Genomic DNA, 22,418 nt, shown 5'->3' with positions numbered 1-22,418 from the left:
TTGGGCGGAATTTTTGTCAGTGTGAATGCTTTTTTCTTTCGATATCTTTGGCTGACATCTATATCTTTGCCTGAAAACTTTCTTGCAAGTGCTTTATGTACGTTTTTACAATACTAACACTCATAAATAGGTGGGAGGTTGAATTCGCAAACCTTTACTTGGAAGTCAAGATTTATGCATAATGGGTAGTGGAAAAACTGTGTTTAGGAAACGGAGGTTTTGTGGAAATCGGTTTACCAACAAAAAAGAGGAAGCAGCTCGAAATGAAGAACATAAGCTCTCAGCTTATCCACTGACAAAAGACGAATGCACAATCTGTGTCCGAAAGACGATTGCTGTAAGTTCAACAACAGAAATGAGACGTATTCACATAAACACTCATTACCAGAACCTGTTATAAACGCAATTAAGCTCACATTCAGGTTTCTTGCAAACCCTGATTTATTGAGGATGTGTTCATGGAAAGACACAAAATGCAAATGAAAGCCTCAATAATTTAATTTAGATTAGATGCTCAAAGAGAACATTCTGTGGAGCTTAAGTACTCAAAATAGGTGTCTATGATGCAGTTTTTGTTACAATGACAGAAATAATGGCAGAATTGAAGTGCTGAAGAGACTTGGTATAGATCCTGCTGTGTTTACAACAAAAAGCATTTTACACCATCGACGAGATTAGGGTCAAGAAAACTAACAGATCAGTGTCTTAACTGTAGATACAGGCTACACAGATTCCAAGGGGAGATAAGGGAGACCTGGAAGATGAGGAGTATCAGTATGGAGGATTTTAATATTGAGATAAGCTTATTACATGTAAAAGTATGAGAAAAAAATCATTGAACCTCTTTTCTCTTTTTTACATTTTTTACGTTATTAGAAGGCAATGCTCGTAATGTATATGCTCTAACGCTATGAAATTTTCAGGAACTGATCACTGCATGTTGCTGTCTCGCTGGAACTAAAAAATACGAGATTCTGCAATTACATTCTGATTTTTAGATGATTGTATGTAGAAAAAAGTTAATTTTGGACGTGCAGAAATAAAAACTGTTAATGATATAGTTTGTACTATAAATTAATAACTGTAGTTCAGTGGTCTTATAACCTCCTCAGGCCACTACAATAAAATTTTCAGATTAATTCCATGATTAGAATTTGAGTTATGGCTTTTTATAAAGAAGACAATCAAAAATTAAAAATTCATATTTCTGGCAAAATATTAATCCTGCATGTTGTATTATATTTTTCCGCTAAAACACTGCTCTTTTGATTTACATTTGCAAAATGTTAGTTTTGTACATTGATAAATATAGCTGTCATGAGTTTTAAATGAATTTTTACATTTTCTGCTATTCGTGCACCCATTGACTGAATTTCTGTTTATAAGGTACCACATAGTGAAACTAGAAGACAAATTAGTATACGCTCCCTAGAGGAAGATTGTTGTGGTTCTGTGTATAATTCGCTAGAATGTTTAGTTCTCTCAGATAGTCATTGGTTTTAGTTACGGCTAACTGCTTTTTCAGGAGCGAATGTGAAACTAATACACTACCGGCCATTAAAATTCCTTCACCAACAAGAAATGCAGATGATAAACGGGTATTTATTGAACAAATATATTATACTAGAACTGACATGTGATTACATTTTCACGCAATTTGGGTCCATAGATCCTGAGAAATCAGTACACAGAACAACCACCTCTGGCTGTAATAACGGCCTTGATAGGGCTGGGCATTGAGTCAAACAGAGCTTGGCTGGCATGTACAGGTACAGCTGCCACCATTGACCAGACGTTTTCAATTGGTGAGGGATCTGTAGGATGTGCTGGCCAGGGCAGCACTCGAGCATTTTCTGTATCCAGAAAGACCCATACGGGACCTGCAACGTGCGGTCGTGGATTATCCTGCTGAAATGTAGGGTTTTGCAGGGATCGAATGAAGGGTAGAGCTACGGGTCGTAACACATCTGAAATGTAACGTCCACGGTTCAAAGTGTCGTCAATGCGAACAAGAGGTGACCGAGACGTGTAACCAATGGCACCCCATTCCATCACGCCAGGTGATACGCCAGTATGGCGATGACGAATACACGCTTCCAATGTGCGTTCACCGCGATGTCGCCAAACACGGATGCGACCATCATGATGCTATAAACAGAACCTGGATTCATCCGAAAAAATGACGTTTTGCCGGGCGCTCCTGTCTTGTGATGCAGCGTCAAGGGTAACAGCACCCATGGTCTCCTAGCTGCTAGTCCGTGCTGCTGCGAACATCGTCGAACTGTTCGTGCAGATGGTTGTTGTCTTGCAAATGTCCCCATCAGTTGACTCAGGGTTCGAGACGTGGCTGCACGATCCGTTACAGCCGTGCGGATAAGATGCCTGTCAACTCGACTGCTAGTTATACGAGGCCGTTGGGATCCAGCACGGCGTTCCGTATTACCCCCCCGAACCCACCGATTCCATATTCTGCTAACAGCCATTGGATCTCGACCAACACGAGCAGCAATGTCACGATATGATAAACTGCAATCGCGAAAGGCTACAATCCGGACTTTATCAAAGTCGGAAACGTGATGGTACGCATTTCTTCTCCTTACACGAGGCATCACAACAACGTTTCACCAGGCAACGCGAGTCAGCTGCTGTTTGTGTATGGCAAATCGGTTGCAAACTTTCCTCACGTCAGCACGTTGTAGGTGTCGCCACTGGCGCCAACCTTGTGTGAATGCTCTGAAAAGCTAATCATTTGCATATCACAGCATCTTCTTCCTGTCGGTTAAATTTCGCATCTGTAGCACGTCATCTTCGTGGTATATCAGTTTTAATGGCCAGTAGTGTAGACTTGCTCTTGTTACATCAACGTAATAATATTCGTACTGCATACTGTTTGCCCATGAAATGCAAGTCAATGTCAATTCCATTTATGACAAGTATAGCTGTAAAAGTTGGTCACTTGCTGGAGATGTTCCACAAAATTACTTGAATTGAATTAATATGCTTGTTGCAGTAGCAGATCATTTTCTAAGAAATTTAGTACGTTAAAGCATGTGTATTAATTTCATATGTTACAACAGATGTTCAATATGTTATTTCAGTCTGTAGGTTCCACTGTATGGCAGCATAAGTTAGCATTTACAGCGTATCGTAACATATTATTTGTATTGCAAGGCACAGTTAAATATGGTTTTTGTGTCTGTGAGGAAATGGAATAAAAGATTCAGTGTGATTTGGAACCGATTATATTGTAGGCCTATGTGTGAAAATGAAGAAAAGCATTAAATGTGATTTATAACTGACTTCTTGTGTGACATGATTTGTAACTCATTTACTGTGTAAAAATATAAAAAACATACATGAGTTTTATTTATTTCATCCGAAAGATCGTTCTGGTTAATAGAAGTTGGACCATTAATCTGACACATTATAATTCTTGAATTAGTGTTGCGACACTTGAGCGTCAAACTTCTTTTTTTAGTGAAGTGTGCGTGCGTGCGCGCGAATATGTGTGTGTGTGTGTGTGTGTGTGTGTGTGTGTGTGTGTGTGTGTGTGTGTGTGTGGGCACGCGCACTCCCATAAAGTGATGGCAAAAAATCCCATCACCGGTAAGTTGTGCGACATAAACGAAAGTTGGTAGGCGTGGATCATCTGAAGGATGATGTTTATAGAAACTTCGCGCCAGGCGTGTAAAAGTGCCGCTATTAACACCAATATGAGGATGCAAATCAGGTTTGGTTTAAATACATGTTGTAATGCTCGTGAGCATTACTTACCTTTGAAATTGGATGTGGTGAGCTGATGTTAGTCAAGAATGCGTTTAGGACGATAAAGACGCCGTTATCAACACTTCAGTAAGTGCGAGGGTCACTCCAAAAGAAATGCACACAATTTTTTTAAAAAATCCACCTTTATTCTACGTGTTTGAAAGTTTTACAGTGTGTAGATACATCCTTTAGGAACAATATTTTCATTTATCCACATAATTTCCATCCCTCTCAACTGCCTTACGCCATCTTGGAACCAGCGCCTGTATACCCGCACGGTAAAATTCTGGACCGAGCTGTTGGAGCCACTGTTTGGCAGCGTGCATAAGGGAGTCATCATCTTCAAACCTTGTTCCATGAAGAGAGTCTTTCAGTTTCCCAAAGAGATGATGGTCACATGGAGGCAGGTCAGGACTGTAAGGCGGGTGTTTCAGTGTTGTCCATCCGAGTTTTGTGATCGGTTCCATGGGTTTTTGACTGACATGTGGCCGTGCATTGCCGTGCAGCAGCAAAACATGCTGCTTTTGCCGATGTGGTCGAACACGACTCAGTCGAGCTCGAAGTTTCTTCAGTGTCGTCACATATGCATCAGAATTTATAGCGTTTCCACTTGGCACGATGTCCACAAGCAAGAGTCCTTTGGAATCGAAAAAGACCATAGCCATAACTTTTCCAGCAGAGGGTGTGGTTTTGAATTTTTTTTTTTTTTTTCCTTGGGTGAATTTGCATGATGCCACTCTACTGATTGCTTCTTCGTCTCTGATGGAAAATGATGGAGCCATGTCTCAACACCTGTCACAATTCTTCCAAGAAATTCATCTCCAACATTCTGGTACTGTTCCAGAAATTCGATGCATACCGTTTTTCTTGTTTCTTTGTGAGCCACTCTCAACATCTTGGGAACCCACCTGGCACAAACCTTTTTTAACGCCAACACTTTCAGTATTCTGCAAACACTTCCTTCCCCTATCCCAACGTAGCGTGACAATTCGTTCACTGTGATGCGTCTGTCAGCAGTCACCAATTCGTTAACTCTCTGCACATTGTCTGGAGTGTGTGCAGTATGAGGCCTGCCGCTGCGAGGACAATCCTCGATATTGCCGTGCCCGCTTTCATCACGTAACCTGCTTGCCCACCGACTAACTGTACTGCGATCGACAGCAGCATCTCCATACACCTTTTTCAACCTCTTGTGGATGTTTCCCACTGTCTCGTCTTCACAGCACAGGAATTCTATGACAGCACGTTGCTTCTGACGAACGTCAAGTGTAGCAGCCATCTTGAAGACATGCTGTGACGGCGCCACTCACGGGAACAGGTTGAACTAAGTTTGAAAACAAGCGAGAAGGATGTATCTACACACTGTAAAACTTTCACACATGCAGAATGAAAACTGTATTTTTACAAAAATTGTGTGCATTTCTTTTGGAGTGACCCTCGTATTAACGTGGTCGTTAATAGGGCTAAGAGAGGCTGGATGAGGGTTCCCCACTATTGCAGAAGACGTGGCAGAAATGTAGCCACCTAACAGGATTGCTGGCAGCGGTGGTCTCGAGACTGTACTGTCCAAGAAGAGCGGGCCCCGGCCGGCCGTGTGGCACTGCCCAGAGGGGAGACCGTCGTCTCCGGCGCATCGCACCGCACCGCACTGCGTCTGCAGCAGCGGTGACGCAACGCACTCGCTTACTTCAAGCGCACCTCCGAGCCGGACGACGTGTAGTGTGCATTCCACTGGCACCAAACCACCGCCATTTGTGACTTCAGAGATAATTAGACTGCACGGTGGAGGTCTGCTGAGTTTTCTGATGGATGCTGGTTCTGCCTCGATGCCAGTGATGCCCGTGTGTTGGTTAGGAGGCGGCCAATCGGGGGCCCTGCAACCAACCTGTCCGTGTGCCGGACCCAGACCCAGACCCCAACACCTTCTCACATACAGGCCTCCCAGCCAAGACGAGCAGGCCGTGTGACGTCACTTCCACTAGGCCAGTGGTGGTACAACTAGCGCTGCTGCTGGCCAGAACTGGATCTAATAGCCATACCAACCGTGCAACAGAAGGCACCGGTGGAATACATTGTTCGCTTAATTTAAAATGAGTATATGAAGCACAGCAAGAAAAAGTAGCGCCGTTTACAAAGCCATATGCGATAAGACATCTGCACCGTGAGATGCTGTGCTTAATTTGTGTGGATTTACCTTTATAAGCAATTCGAAATTCTGTGCTTATGTTGGCTAACGTACCCGGGAAACAAAACTTGTGTTCTGTTTACTTTCAAAGTATAGTAGTTGATTCGTCGAAATTACGTCTCCGTTTAACTCTGATTTAATCGTTCGAAATGGTGTATAAGTGTTGTGTTCCACTTTGCATTAAGGAATAAATATACTGAGAAGCAGTGGTTAGAATACCCAGTTCTTTGACAAGATTTATACATTATGTTCTTGAATTTACTCCACAAATGAGTCTTATTTCACGCTTTTGCATTGGTTAAATGAGCGTTTGTAATTAAACTTTTCACTGTGACAGTGTCTCCAATGTCTACGCGATCATTGATGAGCCATTCATGCCGCAATGAATTACATTTTTGTCCCAGTAATAAACTTATCATCACTACAATAATTTCGTCATCCTGTCTGTTAACTGTTACGAAGTATCGCCGTCGGTGTCATTTCCTGACTAATGGATCTAGGTTTCTGTAGCGACGTTTTCCTTAACAAGTAAGTCAGATTTTGCACACGATTTTAAACACAACAGAAGGAGATCACACTGTGTTGTAATCAGTTTGCCACATTGCGCGCGGCGTCATACAAGGGCGGCACAACTTCTCTGTAAAGGGCAAATTTAACGATCAGTGAATTTGTTACGGTTTCACGAAAGAAATACACGTTCATCGGCTCTAGCGCACAGGCTGTCTTGCAGCGGCAGAAGGTGTTAGCCTAGCGCTGATGACGTCATAGTTCCGCCGTGAGGCCTGTGTTTCAGAAGGTGTTGGCTAGACGCGCCGGACACCTGGAATGGTGTGGGTGCGATTTCGTATGACAGCAGGAACACTCTCGTGGTTATCCAACGCCCCTGACTGCAAATTTTTACGTCAATCTGGTGGTTTCACCTGTCGTCCTGCGTTCCAGGGGACGTTCGCTCGCGCACATTTCGCTGCTGTAGCCCAACATGCTCTACAGACAGTCGACATGCTGCCACCACCAGATCTGTCTCCAGTCGAGCACGTAAAGCACGTCATCGGACGGCATCTCCAGAGTCATCTTCACGCAGCATTAACCGTCCCTGTGTTGGCCGACCAAATGCAGCAGGAATGGAATCCGCCCCACAGAGTGATACCTGGCACCTGTACAACACAATGCTTGCACATTTGTACGGTTGCGTTCAACATCTGGCTGTTACTCCGGTTATTAATGTACCAGCGTTTCATATTTGCAATGGCTCATCCAGCGCTTACATTATTAGCCTGTGATCTTGCAGCGATAATCAGTTAAAAATGTTGAAACTTCCTGGCAGATTAAAACTGTGTGCCGGGCCGTGACTCGGGACCTTTGGCTTTGGCGGGCTGCAAGTACTCTACCGCTCCCGAGTTCGAGTCTCGGTCCGGCATACAATTTTAATCTGCCAGGAAGTTTCATATCAGCGCACACTCCGCTGCAGAGTGAAAATATCATTCTGGAAACATCCCCCAGGCTGTGGCTAAGCCATGTCTCCGCAGTATCCTTTCTTTCAGGAGTGCTAGTTCTGCAAGTTTCGCAGGAGAGCTTCTATAAAGTTTGGAGGGTAGGAGACGAGGTACTGGCAGAAGTAAAGCTGTGAGGACGGAGCGTGAGTCGTGCTTGGGTAGCTCAGTCGATAGAGCACTTGCCCGCGAAAGGCAAAGGTCCGGAGTTCGAGTCTCGGCCCGGCACACAGTTTTAATCTGCCAGGAAGTTTCATATCAGCGCACACTCCGCTGCAGAGTGAAAATATCATTCTGGAAACATCCCCCAGGCTGTGGCTAAGCCATGTCTCCGCAGTATCCTTTCTTTCAGGAGTGCTAGTTCTGCAAGTTTCGCAGGAGAGCTTCTATAAAGTTTGGAAGGTAGGAGACGAGGTACTGGCAGAAGTAAAGCTGTGAGGACGGAGCGTGAGTCGTGCTTGGGTAGCTCAGTCGATAGAGCACTTGCCCGCGAAAGGCAAAGGTCCGGAGTTCGAGTCTCGGCCCGGCACACAGTTTTAATCTGCCAGGAAGTTTCATATCAGCGCACACTCCGCTCCAGAGTGAAAATATCATTCTGGAAACATCCCCCAGGCTGTGGCTAAGCCATGTCTCCGCAGTATCCTTTCTTTCAGGAGTGCTAGTTCTGCAAGTTTCGCAGGAGAGCTTCTATAAAGTTTGGAAGGTAGGAGACGAGGTACTGGCAGAAGTAAAGCTGTGAGGACGGAGCGTGAGTCGTGCTTGGGTAGCTCAGTCGATAGAGCACTTGCCCGCGAAAGGCAAAGGTCCGGAGTTCGAGTCTCGGCCCGGCACACAGTTTTAATCTGCCAGGAAGTTTCATATCAGCGCACACTCCGCTCCAGAGTGAAAATATCATTCTGGAAACATCCCCCAGGCTGTGGCTAAGCCATGTCTCCGCAGTATCCTTTCTTTCAGGAGTGCTAGTTCTGCAAGTTTCGCAGGAGAGCTTCTATAAAGTTTGGAAGGTAGGAGACGAGGTACTGGCAGAAGTAAAGCTGTGAGGACGGAGCGTGAGTCGTGCTTGGGTAGCTCAGATGGTAGAGCACTTGCCCGCGAAAGGCAAAGGTCCGGAGTTCGAGTCTCGGCCCGGCACACAGTTTTAATCTGCCAGGAAGTTTCATATCAGCGCACACTCCGCTCCAGAGTGAAAATATCATTCAGTTAAATATGTTACCTAGACAAATGTATTCCCGCACTCTCTATTAATTATTTTTCTGAATTGTCCTGGCGTCACCAGAACCATTCTGCCTGTATGGACGCTTCAGATACGTTCGAGTATTGTGCTCGTGGTCTTGAGGAGTCTGCTGGTGCGCACTGGACCCACCTCCTTATGGAGCCCGTGACGGTGTGTTGTTGTGGGATGTGTCTGCAGCACAGAGCACAAGCATGCAGAGTGCTGTTGGTGCTCTGGTCTGGCTAACCTTGTTGTTGGAATCGCTTTTGGCATCACTGCCGTCTGCTTCACATCTCCTGTGCAGCAACCTACGTAAATTTAAGTATTAACTGTGTTTTTCTTACTTGTCACTTCTTATCCCGTGTGTTTTTTGCTTTTAGGAAGCTTTAATATTCGAGTACTAGTAATAGTGTTCCATAGATTTCGTGTTTGTTTTGAATACAGTCCAGAGCCAGTTAGTGCTTATTTTCATTGCTTCCAACAAGAAGTGTCTAGTAACCGCAGTTTAGTCAGCTATCAGCCGCCTTTAGTGAATTAGCAGTCTAGTTAAAAGTTGATTACTTAACTCTCTCTACAGTAAACTGTTGGTTTCTTAGGATGGATAGGATGTGTGACTGCTGTGTACTGACGCAGGAGGAGCTGGCCACTGTTCGCGAACAGCTGAACGTGCTGATGGCCGCGGTCAGCCGTCTTCAGGCTGCTGCCTCGGGGTGTAGCGTCGCATGGTACACCCCAGCTGTTACATGCTTCACCCACGGTCCCTGCTGTCGACACATCTTCGCGGGTACCGGGCGCGATTGGGCCACCATCTCCCCAAGGGGCGTGGCGGGTTCAGCGGCGTTCGCGGCGCACGAGGTGGAGGGTTAATGTGGAGGCTGGCCGTGTGGCATCGCCCGCTCTGCCTGTGAGTGGACATGTGGCTGCTCCTTCAGCAAAGTCCGAGCAGGCACACGGGGGAAGGGGTTTATTAGTTATTGGGAGCTCCAACGTTAGACGGGTGATGGAGCCCCTTAGGGAAATAGCGGAAAGCTCGGGTAAGAAGGCCAGTGTTCACTCTGTCTGCTTGCCGGGGGGTCTCATCATGTCGGCACCAATGACTCCTGCCGTCTGGGTTCAGAGATCATCCTTAGTTCGTACAGGCGGTTGGCGGAGTTGGTGAAGGCGGAAAGCCTAGCTTGCCGCGTGGAATCTGAGCTAACTGTTTGTAGTGTCGTTCCCAGAACCGATCGCAGTCCTCTGGTTTGGAGCCGAGTGGAAGGCTTAAACCAGAGGCTCAGACGATTATGCGGAGATCGAGGGTGCAAATTTCTCGACCTTCGCTATCGGGTCGAGAAATGTAGGGTCCCCCTGAATAGGTCAGGCGTGTACTACACGCAGGAAACGGGTACAAGGGTAGCGGAGTACGTGTGGACTGCACATGTGGGTTTTTTATGTTAGAGAATTCCCTCCCTAGGCCCGACAAGACGCCTCCTGAGACGTGGCATGCTACTAGCAGGCAAAACGCAACAGGGAACAACAAAATTGATATGGTAATAGTAAACTGCAGGAGCGTGTTTAGAAAGGTCCCAGAACTGCTCTCATTAATGAACGGTCAAAATGCCCATATAGTACTAGGGACAGAAAGTTGGCTGAAACCAGATGTAAACAGTAATGAAATTCCAAACTCAGATTGGAATGTATACCGCAGAGACAGGCTGGACAGTGAAGGGGGAGGTGTGTTTGTAGCGATAAAAAGTGCTATAGTATCGAAGGAAATTGACGGAGATTCGAGGTGTGAAATACGAGGGTTATTCCAAAAGTAAGGTCCGATTGATTGCCAAATTGAAACCACAGTGAACATCAGAAATGTTTTACTTGTAACAATTAGCTACACCTTTCAGCTACTTCTCTACGTAGTCGCCGTTCTGACTTAGACTTTTGTCATAGCGTTGTACCAACTTTTCAATAGCCTCATCATAGAAGGCAGCCGCCAGTGCTTCCCGCCAATTCTCCACGCTGGCCTACACCTCGTTGTCTGTGTCAAAATGTTGTCGTCAAAGACAGCGGTTCATGTGACCAGAGATGAAACTCAGGGGGAGACAATTGCGGACTGTATTGTGGGTAATCTAACATTTCCATTTGAAAACGATGCAGGAGCATCTTCATTGCCCCTGCAGAATGCAGCTGAGAATTGTCGTGAAGACGAAACAGCACGACAGTTATGTAATGTTGGCTGCATAGCTTCAGGCGAAATTTCTCACCAGGCCCTCGTACTTGGCGGCAGACACTATTTTCTAGACATCTTTACGCACTCACTGCGAGCTCAGAAATGAGAAGAGCGACGTGATGCTAACTGGGGTTATACTAGAGACACTACCCAACACATCTGTGCAAAGCTTTATCGGATTTTCATTGTCGTTTCCATTTCGCGAACAATCGGACCTTACTTTTGGAATAACCCTCGTAATTTGGGTGAAGGTCACTGTTAAAGCAGGCTCAAACATGGTAATTGGATGTCTCTATAGGCCTCCTGGCTCAGCAGCTGCTGTGGCTGAGCACCTGAAGGATAATTTGGAAAATATTTCGAGTAAATTTCCCCACCATGTTATAGTTCTGGGTGGAGATTTTAATTTGCCGGATATAGACTGGGAGACTCAAACGTTCATAACGGGTGGCAGGGACAAAGAATCCAGTGAAATTTTTTTAAGTGCTTTATCTGGAAACTACCTTGAGCAGTTAAACAGAGAACCGACTCGTGGCAATAACATATTAGACCTTCTGGTGACAAACAGTCCCGAACTATTTGAAACAGTTAACGCAGAACAGGGAATCAGTGATCAGAAAGCGGTTATGGCATCGATGATTTCATCCGTAAAGAGAAATATTAAAAAAGGTATGAAGATTTTTCTGTTTAGGAAAAGTGACAAAAAGCAGATTGCAGAGTACCTGACGGCTCAGCACAAAAGTTTTGTCTCAAGTACAGATAGTGTTGAGGATCAGTGGACACAGTTCAAAACCATCGTACAATATGCGTTAGATGAGTATATGCCAAGCAAGATCGTAAGAGATGGAAAAGAGCCACCGTGGTACAACAACCGAGTTAGAAAACTGCTGCGGAAGCAAAGGGAACTTCACAGAAAACATAAACATAGCCAAAGCCTTGCAGACAAACAAAAATTACGCGAAGCGAAATGTAGTGTGAGGAGGGCTACGCGAGAGGCGTTCAATGAATTCGAAAGTAAAGTTCTATGTACTGACTTGGCAGAAAATCCTAAGAAATTTTGGTCTTATGTAAAAGTGGTAGGTGGATCAAAACAAAATGTCCAGAGACTCTGTGACCAAAATGGTACTGAAACAGAGGATGACAGACTAAAAGCCGAAATATTAAATGTCTCTTTTTCCAAAGCTGTTTCACAGACTATTACAGCGCCATCTATCATAAAGCGAAAAAAGTAGTCCAACTAAAACATTCATATTTCTTTACGTACTACACGAATATGTAATAAAAAATGAAGTTTCCTATTTTTAAAAAAAACCGCAGTTGATATCCGTTTGACCTATGGCAGCGCCATCTAGCGGGCCAACCATAGCGCCATCTGGTTTCCCCGTGAATGTAGACAAGTTTCGTTCTCTGTAGTTTTTTCGTTTGACGCTTATTTCGTGAGATATTTGCCCCGGTAACGATCAGTGGACCACCCTGTATAAATGACGTTGTGGATAACATCGGAAGTTCACTGAGGCGTTTTGCGGATCATGCTGTGGTATATCGAGAGGTTGTAACAATGGAAAATTGTACTGAAATGCAGAAGGATCTGCAGCAAATTGACGCATGGTGCAGGGAATGGCAATTGAATCTCAATGTAGACAAGTGTAATGTGCTGTGAATACATAGAAAGAAAGGTCCTTTATCATTTAGCTACAATATAGCAGGTTGGCAACTGGAAGCAGTTAATTCCATAAATTATCTGGGAGTACGCATTAGGAGTGATTTAAAATGGAATATCATATAAAGTTGATCGTCGGTAAAGCAGATGCCAGACTGAGATTCCTAAGGAAATGCAGTCCGGAAACAAAGGAAGTAGGTTACATTACACTTGTTCGCCCACTGCTTGAACATTGCTCACCAGTGTGGGATCCGTGCCAGATAGGGTTGATAGAAGAGATAGAGAAGATCCAACGGAGAGAATAGCGCGCTTCGTTACAGGATCATTTAGTAATCGCGAAAGCGTTACGGAGATGATAGATAAACTCCAGTGGAAGACTGTGCTCAGTAGCTCGGTACGGGCTTTTGTTGAAATTTCGAGAACATATCTTCACAGAGGAGTCAAGCAATTTATTGCTCCCTCCTACGTATATCTCTCGAAGAGACCATGAGAATAAAATCAGAATAAAATTAGAGCCCACACAGCGGCACACGGACAATCTTTCTTTCCACTAACAATACGAGACTGGAATAGAAGGGAGAACCGATAGAGGTACTCAAGGTACCCTCCGTTACACACCGTCAGGTGACTTGCGGAGTATGGATATAGATGTAGATACAGTGCTAAACACAAAAACTTATCACCTTGTTCTAGTACTTCACTGATGATTTGTACAAATTTCTTCTCTACGTGTGGTTTGTAGATTAAAATAAAGTTACAATTTATTTTCTGAACTACTTGCGGAAAATTCGCTGTTAATCCCTCAACTTCGATGCTGTAGTTCGCCTGCAGAGGCAAATGCTGCAACGTACAGGACACAGTGATGGAGTTTAAATATATCCATTCCGTCCTTTGTTTTCTTCTGAAATAATATGTTAAGGGCCAACTTTCATTACAGGTATCATATCCAAAGTTCCCCATTGTAGACTTGTCCTTAATTTCTTTTCTGCTCTTACATCATATTGTGGGATTTGCGACTTACATGTTTAACTTTTTTTAGGGGTCTTCTACCTTTTCATCATGACGACCTTGTTGACGCATAAACTTGTGTGATATCCATTAGAAATATCTTGTTCATTTTCAAACTAAGTCATACTCTTCCTTCTGCGTTTCTTTCATTTTTTACCTGCCCTGTATGTTCTACTTTTAGTTCTATTTGGTCTTATTTTTCTTATGGATTTGATGCTACCCTACTAGACCCCATTTGACATTGGTAATCCCTGTTCGGCAGTCTATTGTTCGTAGTTATAAAGTGGGAGGAGACAATGCAATTGTTTGTTTAGCCAAACACCTGGCTAATTACAGGGACCGAAGTGGTAAGTTTATCCCATGGCATGAAATCGTTGACCAAATTACATCTGTCCACTGCTATATTCTTTAATCTGTGGCAAAAATCTGAAACCCCGGGAAATGGCATAAGGCGCTAGGGCCCTGTGAAACGTTACCCACGGTACATTTGCTACCAGCGTGCAAAAATATTAGCAATACGCGGAAACAATGCCAGACATTTATAGAAATATGCTCACACCAGTTTCAGCCCAGGTCGAAATCCTGCTGCCTCTGAGAGCTTGGAACCAACGTTACCAGTTTGAATGCTGAACACATGCCAGTGGAGTGCTCAAACTGATGTCATTTAGTTGAATAAGAAACAAAATGTGTTTTAATTTCTAAATGATGTCACCGAGCGAGGTGGCGCAGTGGTTAGACACTGGACTCGCATTCGGGAGGACGACGGTTCAGTACCGCGTCCGGCCAACCTGATTTAGGTTTTCCGTGAGTTCCCTAAATCACTCCAGGCAAATGCCGGGATGGTTCCTCTGAAAGGGCACGGCCGACTTCCTTCCCCATCCTTCCCTAATCCGATGGGACCGATGACCTCGCTGTCTGGTCTCCTTCCCCAAACAACCCATCCCAACCCAATCTAAATGGTGTCGCGAGAATGCGCATGCGCGCACGCGCACGGACGCGCGCGTGGGCACGGACACACGCACAAGCGCGCGCCCACGCACATGCGCGTACCCCCTCCCCCCCCCCCGCCACCCACCCGCCACCCACCCACCCTCCTCCCCCACCCACCCACACACACACACACACACACACACACACACACACACACACACACACACACACACAATGTCCCAAGTCTTTATAATCATTATTACATACAAGTGAGAGTTCTTTGCGATCAGGAAATGATGGTCAGAAATGAATATTTAGTGTTTCAGTCGGCATATTGGCATAAACAACTTATTCCTTATAGCGCCAACTTGACTCATAATGGTTTAAAGTGATGGCTGCTAATCTCAGTATATACGTTACAAGTGAGTGTAAAATTTTGTTGCAATCTCTCAAACATCCCTGTTTTCATACTGCATCGTGTGCTTGACAATGACTTGAATCCAGAAGCGTGCATTTTGGGTCAATACTCCTGTCAGCTGGGCTATGCCAAGAACAACTCGCACCACGGCTCACATTACAGAATATTCTGCCACTGCCTCTCTCCTGGCTTCAAAACTTGACAGACGATCTTCCTGTACCTTGTAGGAGTAGCACTCTTGGAAGACTGGAAGATAAGATATTGGGTACCAGTGACTGAGGCATAACGTAGGATCTTGGGGTCTTGTTTCTAGGATGAATCTTCCATTCTGCAGCAAAGTGTTCACTTCCTGCCAAATTAAAACTCTTTGCTTTATTAGGACTTGAAACTGGAACCATGCCTTTCGCGAGAAGTGCCCTTATTAACTGAGCTATCCAAGCTCGACTCTCGGCCTGTCCCTTGAGCTTCAGTTCCATCACAGTCGCTGGACTGTGGCTAAGGAATATCGTTTCCTCCAGGAGTTTTAGTCCCACAAGTTATGTGGAATAAATCTTGTGAAGTTTAAAGGTAGGCGAGAGGTACTGTCAGAAGTGAAGCTGTGAGTTGTGTCTGAGTGGCTCAGCCGGAAAATGCATTGACTTTGAGAGGCGAGATAGAGAGTGTGAGAGCTAGTCGGGCCCACAGTTTTAATCTGCAAGGAATTTTCAGAACTGTGCCCCCTTAACTGCAGAGTGGATCCGTTTCGTCTGTTATGCAGTGAGACTGGCAGCTGGAACCCTATCATCCAGTCCATCATCAGTTTCTGTTGGGGTTTCATACATGTATGGCCTCAGGTAACTCAAGGGTAGCAATAAGTATTCTCCAATGGCTGTGGCCGCGAACACGTTACTCACTTGTTTCAGCGGCTATTGGCTAATTGGTAGTCAGAAGGCCATCAGGACAGAGTCCTAACATGTCCCAACGTTACCAGCAAGTTTCAGTAAATGGAAAGTGTAAAGATAACTTCAGTATGCATGCATTAGGGTTCTATAGTCCACATCAGAAAATTTGTTATATCTAGTACAACAATGATTAAAATACGAACTTTCTTGCTATTTGACTTAGCGATAACATCGCTATCAGTGGATTGTGGTAAATATAATTATTGTGAATAATCTCTGATATAGTTCCAAAATCGTTTGGACAAGAGAAAAGCGAATATCTGTTATGTCAAAGCAGTATGTGCCTCATTTTGTTGTCAGATCGTGCTGTATGTGGGTTTCATGAAACCTATGAGTATTTAGTGTGTGTGTGTGTGTCAAGGTATTATTTCATTTCTAATATCGTATTGTTATGATAAATCTTTCTGACACATTTTTTTTTACCGCAATTCTGCAGTATTGTCTTCGCCGGTGCAGAGGACGACAACAGAACTGATGGCGGTGGCAGTTCAGTTAGTGGAGCGGACCTACGCACAGGAGTGGGCAGCACACAATGCACCACGCTGCAGGAAGCACGCCCTGGGCGTAACGGTGGTACACGCCATCTTGTGCAGAGCTGCGCCACCTTCAAGAAGACATTTGCACGTGCGAAGGACATGAAGGAGCACAAAAACATGGACCGACGCGAATTTCCGCATTCGTGCAGCGTTTGTCACAAAACATTCACAAGTAGCTTCAACCTGAAGACTCACTCCCGTTTGCACTCTGGTGAACGCCCATATAGTTGCGATGTGTGTCACAAGACCTTCACAACCAGCAGCAACCTCAAGTCGCACTCGCGCTTACACTCTGGTGAACGTCCCTATAGTTGTGAAGTGTGTCACAAGACCTTCAAGCATCAAGGCACTTTGTTGAGTCATTCGTTAGTGCACACAGGTGAACGGCCATATATTTGTAATGTGTGTCAGAAGACATTCAAAAGGAGCACTTACCTGAAGCAACACCTGCGTGAGCACACAGGTGATCGTCCGTACGTCTGTGGTGTGTGTGACAAGACGTTCATTAGTCAGAGCATACTGAAGAAACATTCCCGAGTGCACACTGGCTTACGTCCATTCACTTGTGACACGTGCCTCAAAACATTCACAGAAAAATGGCACCTTAAAAGCCACTTGGAGCAGCACACAGGGGGAAGAACCTACAGTTGCAGCATTTGTGAAAAGAAGTTCTCGTCTTCCAATAGCTTAAACAACCATCTACGTTTACACAGTAGTGAACGTCTGTACAGTTGCGGCATTTGCCACAAGGCATTCAAGTGTAGATCAACCTTGAAGAGTCACTTGCGAGTACACAGTGGCGATCGTCCTTACAATTGTGACATCTGCCATAAGGCGTTCACCCAAAGTTCGAGCCTGGCACGACACTTGCAACTGCACTCAGCTAATGCCCATCAGGCTGTGACGTGTAATGGAAGAGGTTAAAAATCACATATAGGGCACGTCTTACGACATACCACATCTGTTATGAAAGACGATGAAGCTGTAACAGTTCTTGCTGCTGCCTGCTGCACCTGACCAACACCACCAGGAAGCCAGTGCCGCTGCAAGTTTGCAGCATTCGTTGCTTACTACATAACCTAAGAGAACACAATTCCTGTTAGTGTGTGTGATGTGTATTTTTGTAGCTGAACTAGTGATCAGTATGAAAATAAAGTCCTTCTAACAGATGGACCATAAAGTGACTGTTGGCTCTGACTCCATTAGTGCTGCAATATGTAGGCGGAATATTGCAGTTCCAACCCTATAAACCCATCAATAATAATAGCATAATTTTAAGTAGCGTAGATACCAAGTACCTGTTTCACTTTACACTTAAATGTGATATTGGGTAGTGCATTACTACTAACATCACACCAAAATCCATAAGTACCTTTCTGCCTCATCGGCAAAGTTCACGTCTCTTTGTTTTATGCAACAACAAAATATTTATGCCAAATACCATAGTGCCACATGAATGAATTTCATCCATCTCTGTACCTGATTCTTCCTATAACAATAAAAACAAATGTGGCTAAGTATAAAATGCTAGGCAGGCAAATGACACTTGATTTTACTTCTGGATAAGGCTATGTACGAGAAGAAAAAAAAACTGTGTTACTCGTGTTATGAAAATCGAAATATGAAAACATGACGTTTTAAAAAGTTTTGCTTTAAGGCAACGCCTCACCAAGCATCATTTTAGAGTGGAACAAGGTAATCCATCATGTTCTACACTAGAGAAATACAGTGTGACTGATGATGATATTGACAGGCTAATATTGCTTTCCATTAAATTTTGTATAAACTTATTGAGATTCTGCACAAAAACTAATTTTCGAGGAGGGCTGCTATATTTACCGATTGTAACTTTGGTGTCAAGGCTCACAAAAACATGTATAGAGTTTATTTCCTCCCTTTTCCCCTCCCCCCCCTCCTATTTTTATAATACACAAATATATGTTCATAATGCTCCGAATACAAGATGTAAACTCGGAACATGGCCAACCAAAGAAAATAATGGAGAAGGTTCCACTCACAGAGAGGAAAGATCGGTATCTCGAATATACGATTTTTGCTCCAAAATAATATTATAAATCAAATAACTAAAGATTTCTGTCATCAGAAGATAGAAACGTGTTTTCATACAGAAGAATAATTATATATCCCTGATCACGAATGAAAACTTGATCTTGCAACAAAATAAAATTATTTCTCAAAATACATGAGATTTAGAGTACAAAACGCACGTGGCACCACATTCGTAACATAATTGTTCTGTAAAAATAAAGAAAATACTCGTTCTGATAAAAGTCATAGATTAAGCTGCACTTGTCGACCACTGAAGTTCTATAACTGTAACGCACTTCGCAAGGCAGAATGGACCCTCAAATTAACCATTTCCACTTATTAATTACCTGAATTACTCATTAAAATTACACATAATGTACTTATTGACTCTACTGACTATGCATTAAACAATGTGTAAAGATTTGTTATATAACATTGCAAAACACGTGTGCACACTATTTGTGATTCAACTTACATCTTAAAGTGCACTTTTACGAAGAATAATTTAATCTTTGTACACAAGATACAGTGTTATTCCCATGTCTAAATTATCTGTATTTTTGTCAGATAACTCGTCTTAGTTCGGCTACAACTGAGCCAAAATCAGACATTATATTGACCCGCCATGCTATGGTATCAGCTTCATCTTTCAGTGCAAAGCGTTTGACATCCTCTTCTAACAAACACTGAAGACCACACGACACTTCACCTCCTGTACATCGTCACTTTACACCAAAATTGTAACAGATTTCTCCATACATCATTATTTTTACAGGAAATTGTAATAAATTACCCCATACTTGGCAAATACATTGTGGTTTATATTGGTGCAATAATGGTCAGTTGATATGATTGGCTGCCATTACCATGATACCACTGGGCGGTGCAGTGATTGTCACTGATACGAACAGTGGAGTCTCCAATATACCCACTTGTCTGCAGTCAGTTACATAACTGTAAGGGTACAGACTATTTAAAGTAATCACATTTGCACATAACACTGTGATAGGAGCAGCATGTGGAAACACACACACAAAAGTACCATTTGTATTTGCTTGTTGTCTAACATTGACGAGAGGTTTAGGCTGTAACTCAAATTACTCAATGAAACTCCTTTTTTCATGTGATCTAACTATATATATTCACTCATCATTTAAAAAGAACTTCAGAATTTGATTGACTCTTTTGCTGAATGGTACAAATCTGCCATATTACTGTCAGAAACTGACAACAACAACGACTACTTCAACTCATGTAAAACCAACCACAATCTGAGGCCTCATACTGTCCCTTCGACAGATGAATGGGACTTACCGCTGAATTTTAAAATGTTACAGGTTTAATTTATCTTTATTTACATTGAGGAATTTAACACTCATAAAGTTTTAAGTATGACAGTATATTCTGCATAAAAGAATGACATATCTAAGAGAAAGATTTTTGTTAAACCGCCGTCTGCTTCACGTCTGCCGTGCAGCGAGCTACCTTAATTTAAGTATTAACTGTGTTTTTCTTACTTGTCACTTCTTCCGTGTGTTTTTGCTTTTAGGAAGCTTTAATTGTCGAGTGCTATTAATAGTGTTCCATAGATTTCGTGTTTGTTTTGAATACAGTCAGAGAATCCCTTTAGTCAACCATAGTGCCAGTAGTCCTAGTGTTTGTTTTCAATACAGTCCAGAGACAGGTAGTGCTATTTTCATTGTTTTCTACAAGAAGAGGCTAGCAATCACAGTTTAGTCAATAATCAGCCGCCTTTAGTAATTTAGCAGTCTAGTTAAAAGTTGATTAACTCTCTTCAGTAATTTGATTCCTTAGGATGGATAGGATGTGTGACTGCTGTGTACGGACGCAGGAGGAGCTGGCCACTGTTCGCGAACAGCTGAGCGTGTTGATGGCCGCGGTCAGCTGTCTTCAGGCTGCTGCCTCGGAGTGTAGCGGCAGTAGGGAGTCTGGTGCGTCGCAAGGTACACACCAGGTGTTATATGCTTCACCCACTGTCCCTGCTGTCGAGACATCTTCGCGGGTACCGGGCGCGGTTGGGCCACCCTCTCCCCAAGGGGAGTGGCGGGTTCAGCGGCGTTCGCGGCGCACGACGCGGAGGAGTAATGTGGAGGCTGGCCGTGTGGCATCGCCCGCTCTGCCTGTGAGTGGACATGTGGCTGCTCCTTCAGCAAGGTCCGAGCAGGCACACGGGGGGAGGGGTTTATTAGTGACTGGGAGGTCCAACGTTATGCGGGTGATGGAACCCCTTAGGGAAATAGCGGAAAGCTCGGGGAAGAAGGCCAGTGTTCACTCTGTCTCATCCGAGACGTGGAGGAGGCCCTGCCGGTGGCGATAGAGAGCACTGGGTGCACCCGACTGCAAATTGTTGCTCATGTCGGCACCAATGACTCCTGCCGTCTGGGTTCAGAGGTCATCCTCAGTTCGTACAGGCGGTTGGCGGAATTGGTGAAGGCGGAAAGCCTCGCTCGCGGGGTGGAATCAGAGCTAACTATTTGTAGTATCGTTCCCAGAACCGATCGCGGTCCTCTGGCTTGGAGCCGAGTGGAAGGCTTAAACCAGAGGCTCAGACGATTCTACGGAGATCTGGGGTGCAAATTTCTCGACCTCCGCTATCGGGTGGAGAAATGTAGGGTCCCCCTGAATAGGTCAGGCGTGCACTACACGCCGGAAGCGGCTACAAGGGTAGCGGAGTACGTGTGGAGTGCACATGGAGGTTTTTTAGGTTAGAGAATTCCCTCCCTAGGCCCGACAAGACGCCTCCTGAGACGCGGCAAGGTAGGAGTAGGCAAAATGCAACAGGGAATAACAATATTAATGTGCTAATAGTAAATTGCAGGAGCGTCTATAGAAAGGTCCCAGAACTGCTCTCATTAATAAACGGTTACAACGCCCATATAGTACTAGGGACAGAAAGTTCGCTGAAACCAGACGTAAACAGTAATGAAATCCTAAACTTAGATTGGAATGTATACCGCAGAGACAGGCTGGACAGTGAAGGGAGAGGCGTGTTTATAGCGATAAGAAGTGCAATAGTATCGAAGGAAATTGACGGAGATCCGAAATGTGAAATAATTTGGGTGAAGGTCACGGTTAAAGCAGGCTCAGACATGGTAATTGGATGTCTCTATAGGACCCCTGGCTCAGCAGATGTTGTGGCTGAGCACCTGAAGGATAATTTGGAAAATATTTCGAGTAAATTTCCCCACCATGTTATAGTTCTGGGTGGAGATTTTAATTTGCCGGATATAGACTGGGAGACTCAAACGTTCATAACGGGTGGCAGGGACAAAGAATCCAGTGAAATTTTTTTAAGTGCTTTATCTGGAAACTACCTTGAGCAGTTAAACAGAAAACCGACTCGTGGCAATAACATATTAGACCTTCTGGTGACAAACAGACCCGAACTATTTGAAACAGTTAACGCAGAACAGGGAATCAGTGATCAGAAAGCGGTTACGGCATCGATGATTTCATCCATAAAGAGAAATATTAAAAAAGGTATGAAGATTTTTCTGTTTAGGAAAAGTGACAAAAAGCAGATTGCAGAGTACCTGACGGCTCAACACAAAAGTTTTGTCTCAAGTACAGATAGTGTTGAGGATCAGTGGACAAAGTTCAAAACCATCGTACAATATGCGTTAGATGAGTATATGCCAAGCAAGATCGTAAGAGATGGAAAAGAGCCACCGTGGTACAACAACCGAGTTAGAAAACTGTTGCGGAAGCAAAGGGAACTTCACAGAAAACATAAACATAGCCAAAGCCTTGCAGACAAACAAAAATTACGCGAAGCGAAATGTAGTGTGAGGAGGGCTACGCGAGAGGCGTTCAATGAATTCGAAAGTAAAGTTCTATGTACTGACTTGGCAGAAAATCCTAAGAAATTTTGGTCTTATGTAAAAGTGGTAGGTGGATCAAAACAAAATGTCCAGAGACTCTGTGACCAAAATGGTACTGAAACAGAGGATGACAGACTAAAGGCCGGAATACTAAATGTCTTTTTCGAAAGCTGTTTCA

General features: G+C 44.1%; 1 protein-coding gene across 9 annotated transcripts in view; it reads left to right on the top strand.

The window, feature by feature from the left end:
• The window catches only part of LOC124717156 (zinc finger protein 501-like), a 337,802-nt gene that overhangs the window by 199,697 nt on the left and 115,687 nt on the right, over positions 1–22,418 (top strand). For 6 of the 9 annotated variants that reach the window (XM_047243918.1, XM_047243917.1, XM_047243920.1 and 3 more), the window contains one exon: positions 16,250–17,533. The exons of 2 other annotated variants lie outside the window; for them this stretch is intronic. In XM_047243918.1, coding sequence (XP_047099874.1) covers positions 16,250–17,273 — 1,024 coding nt within the window. In that variant the 3' untranslated portion in view covers positions 17,274–17,533. Of the gene's footprint in view, positions 1–923; positions 986–16,249; positions 17,534–22,418 lie in introns of those variants that run through there. One more of the 9 variants, XM_047243925.1, reaches the window with a different exon arrangement.

The sequence above is a fragment of the Schistocerca piceifrons genome, chromosome 9, assembly GCF_021461385.2.
Source record: "Schistocerca piceifrons isolate TAMUIC-IGC-003096 chromosome 9, iqSchPice1.1, whole genome shotgun sequence".
Lineage (NCBI taxonomy): Eukaryota > Metazoa > Arthropoda > Insecta > Orthoptera > Acrididae > Schistocerca > Schistocerca piceifrons.
The sequence above is the reverse complement of the archived record's forward strand: the minus strand, read 5'-3'. Positions and strand labels throughout refer to the sequence as shown.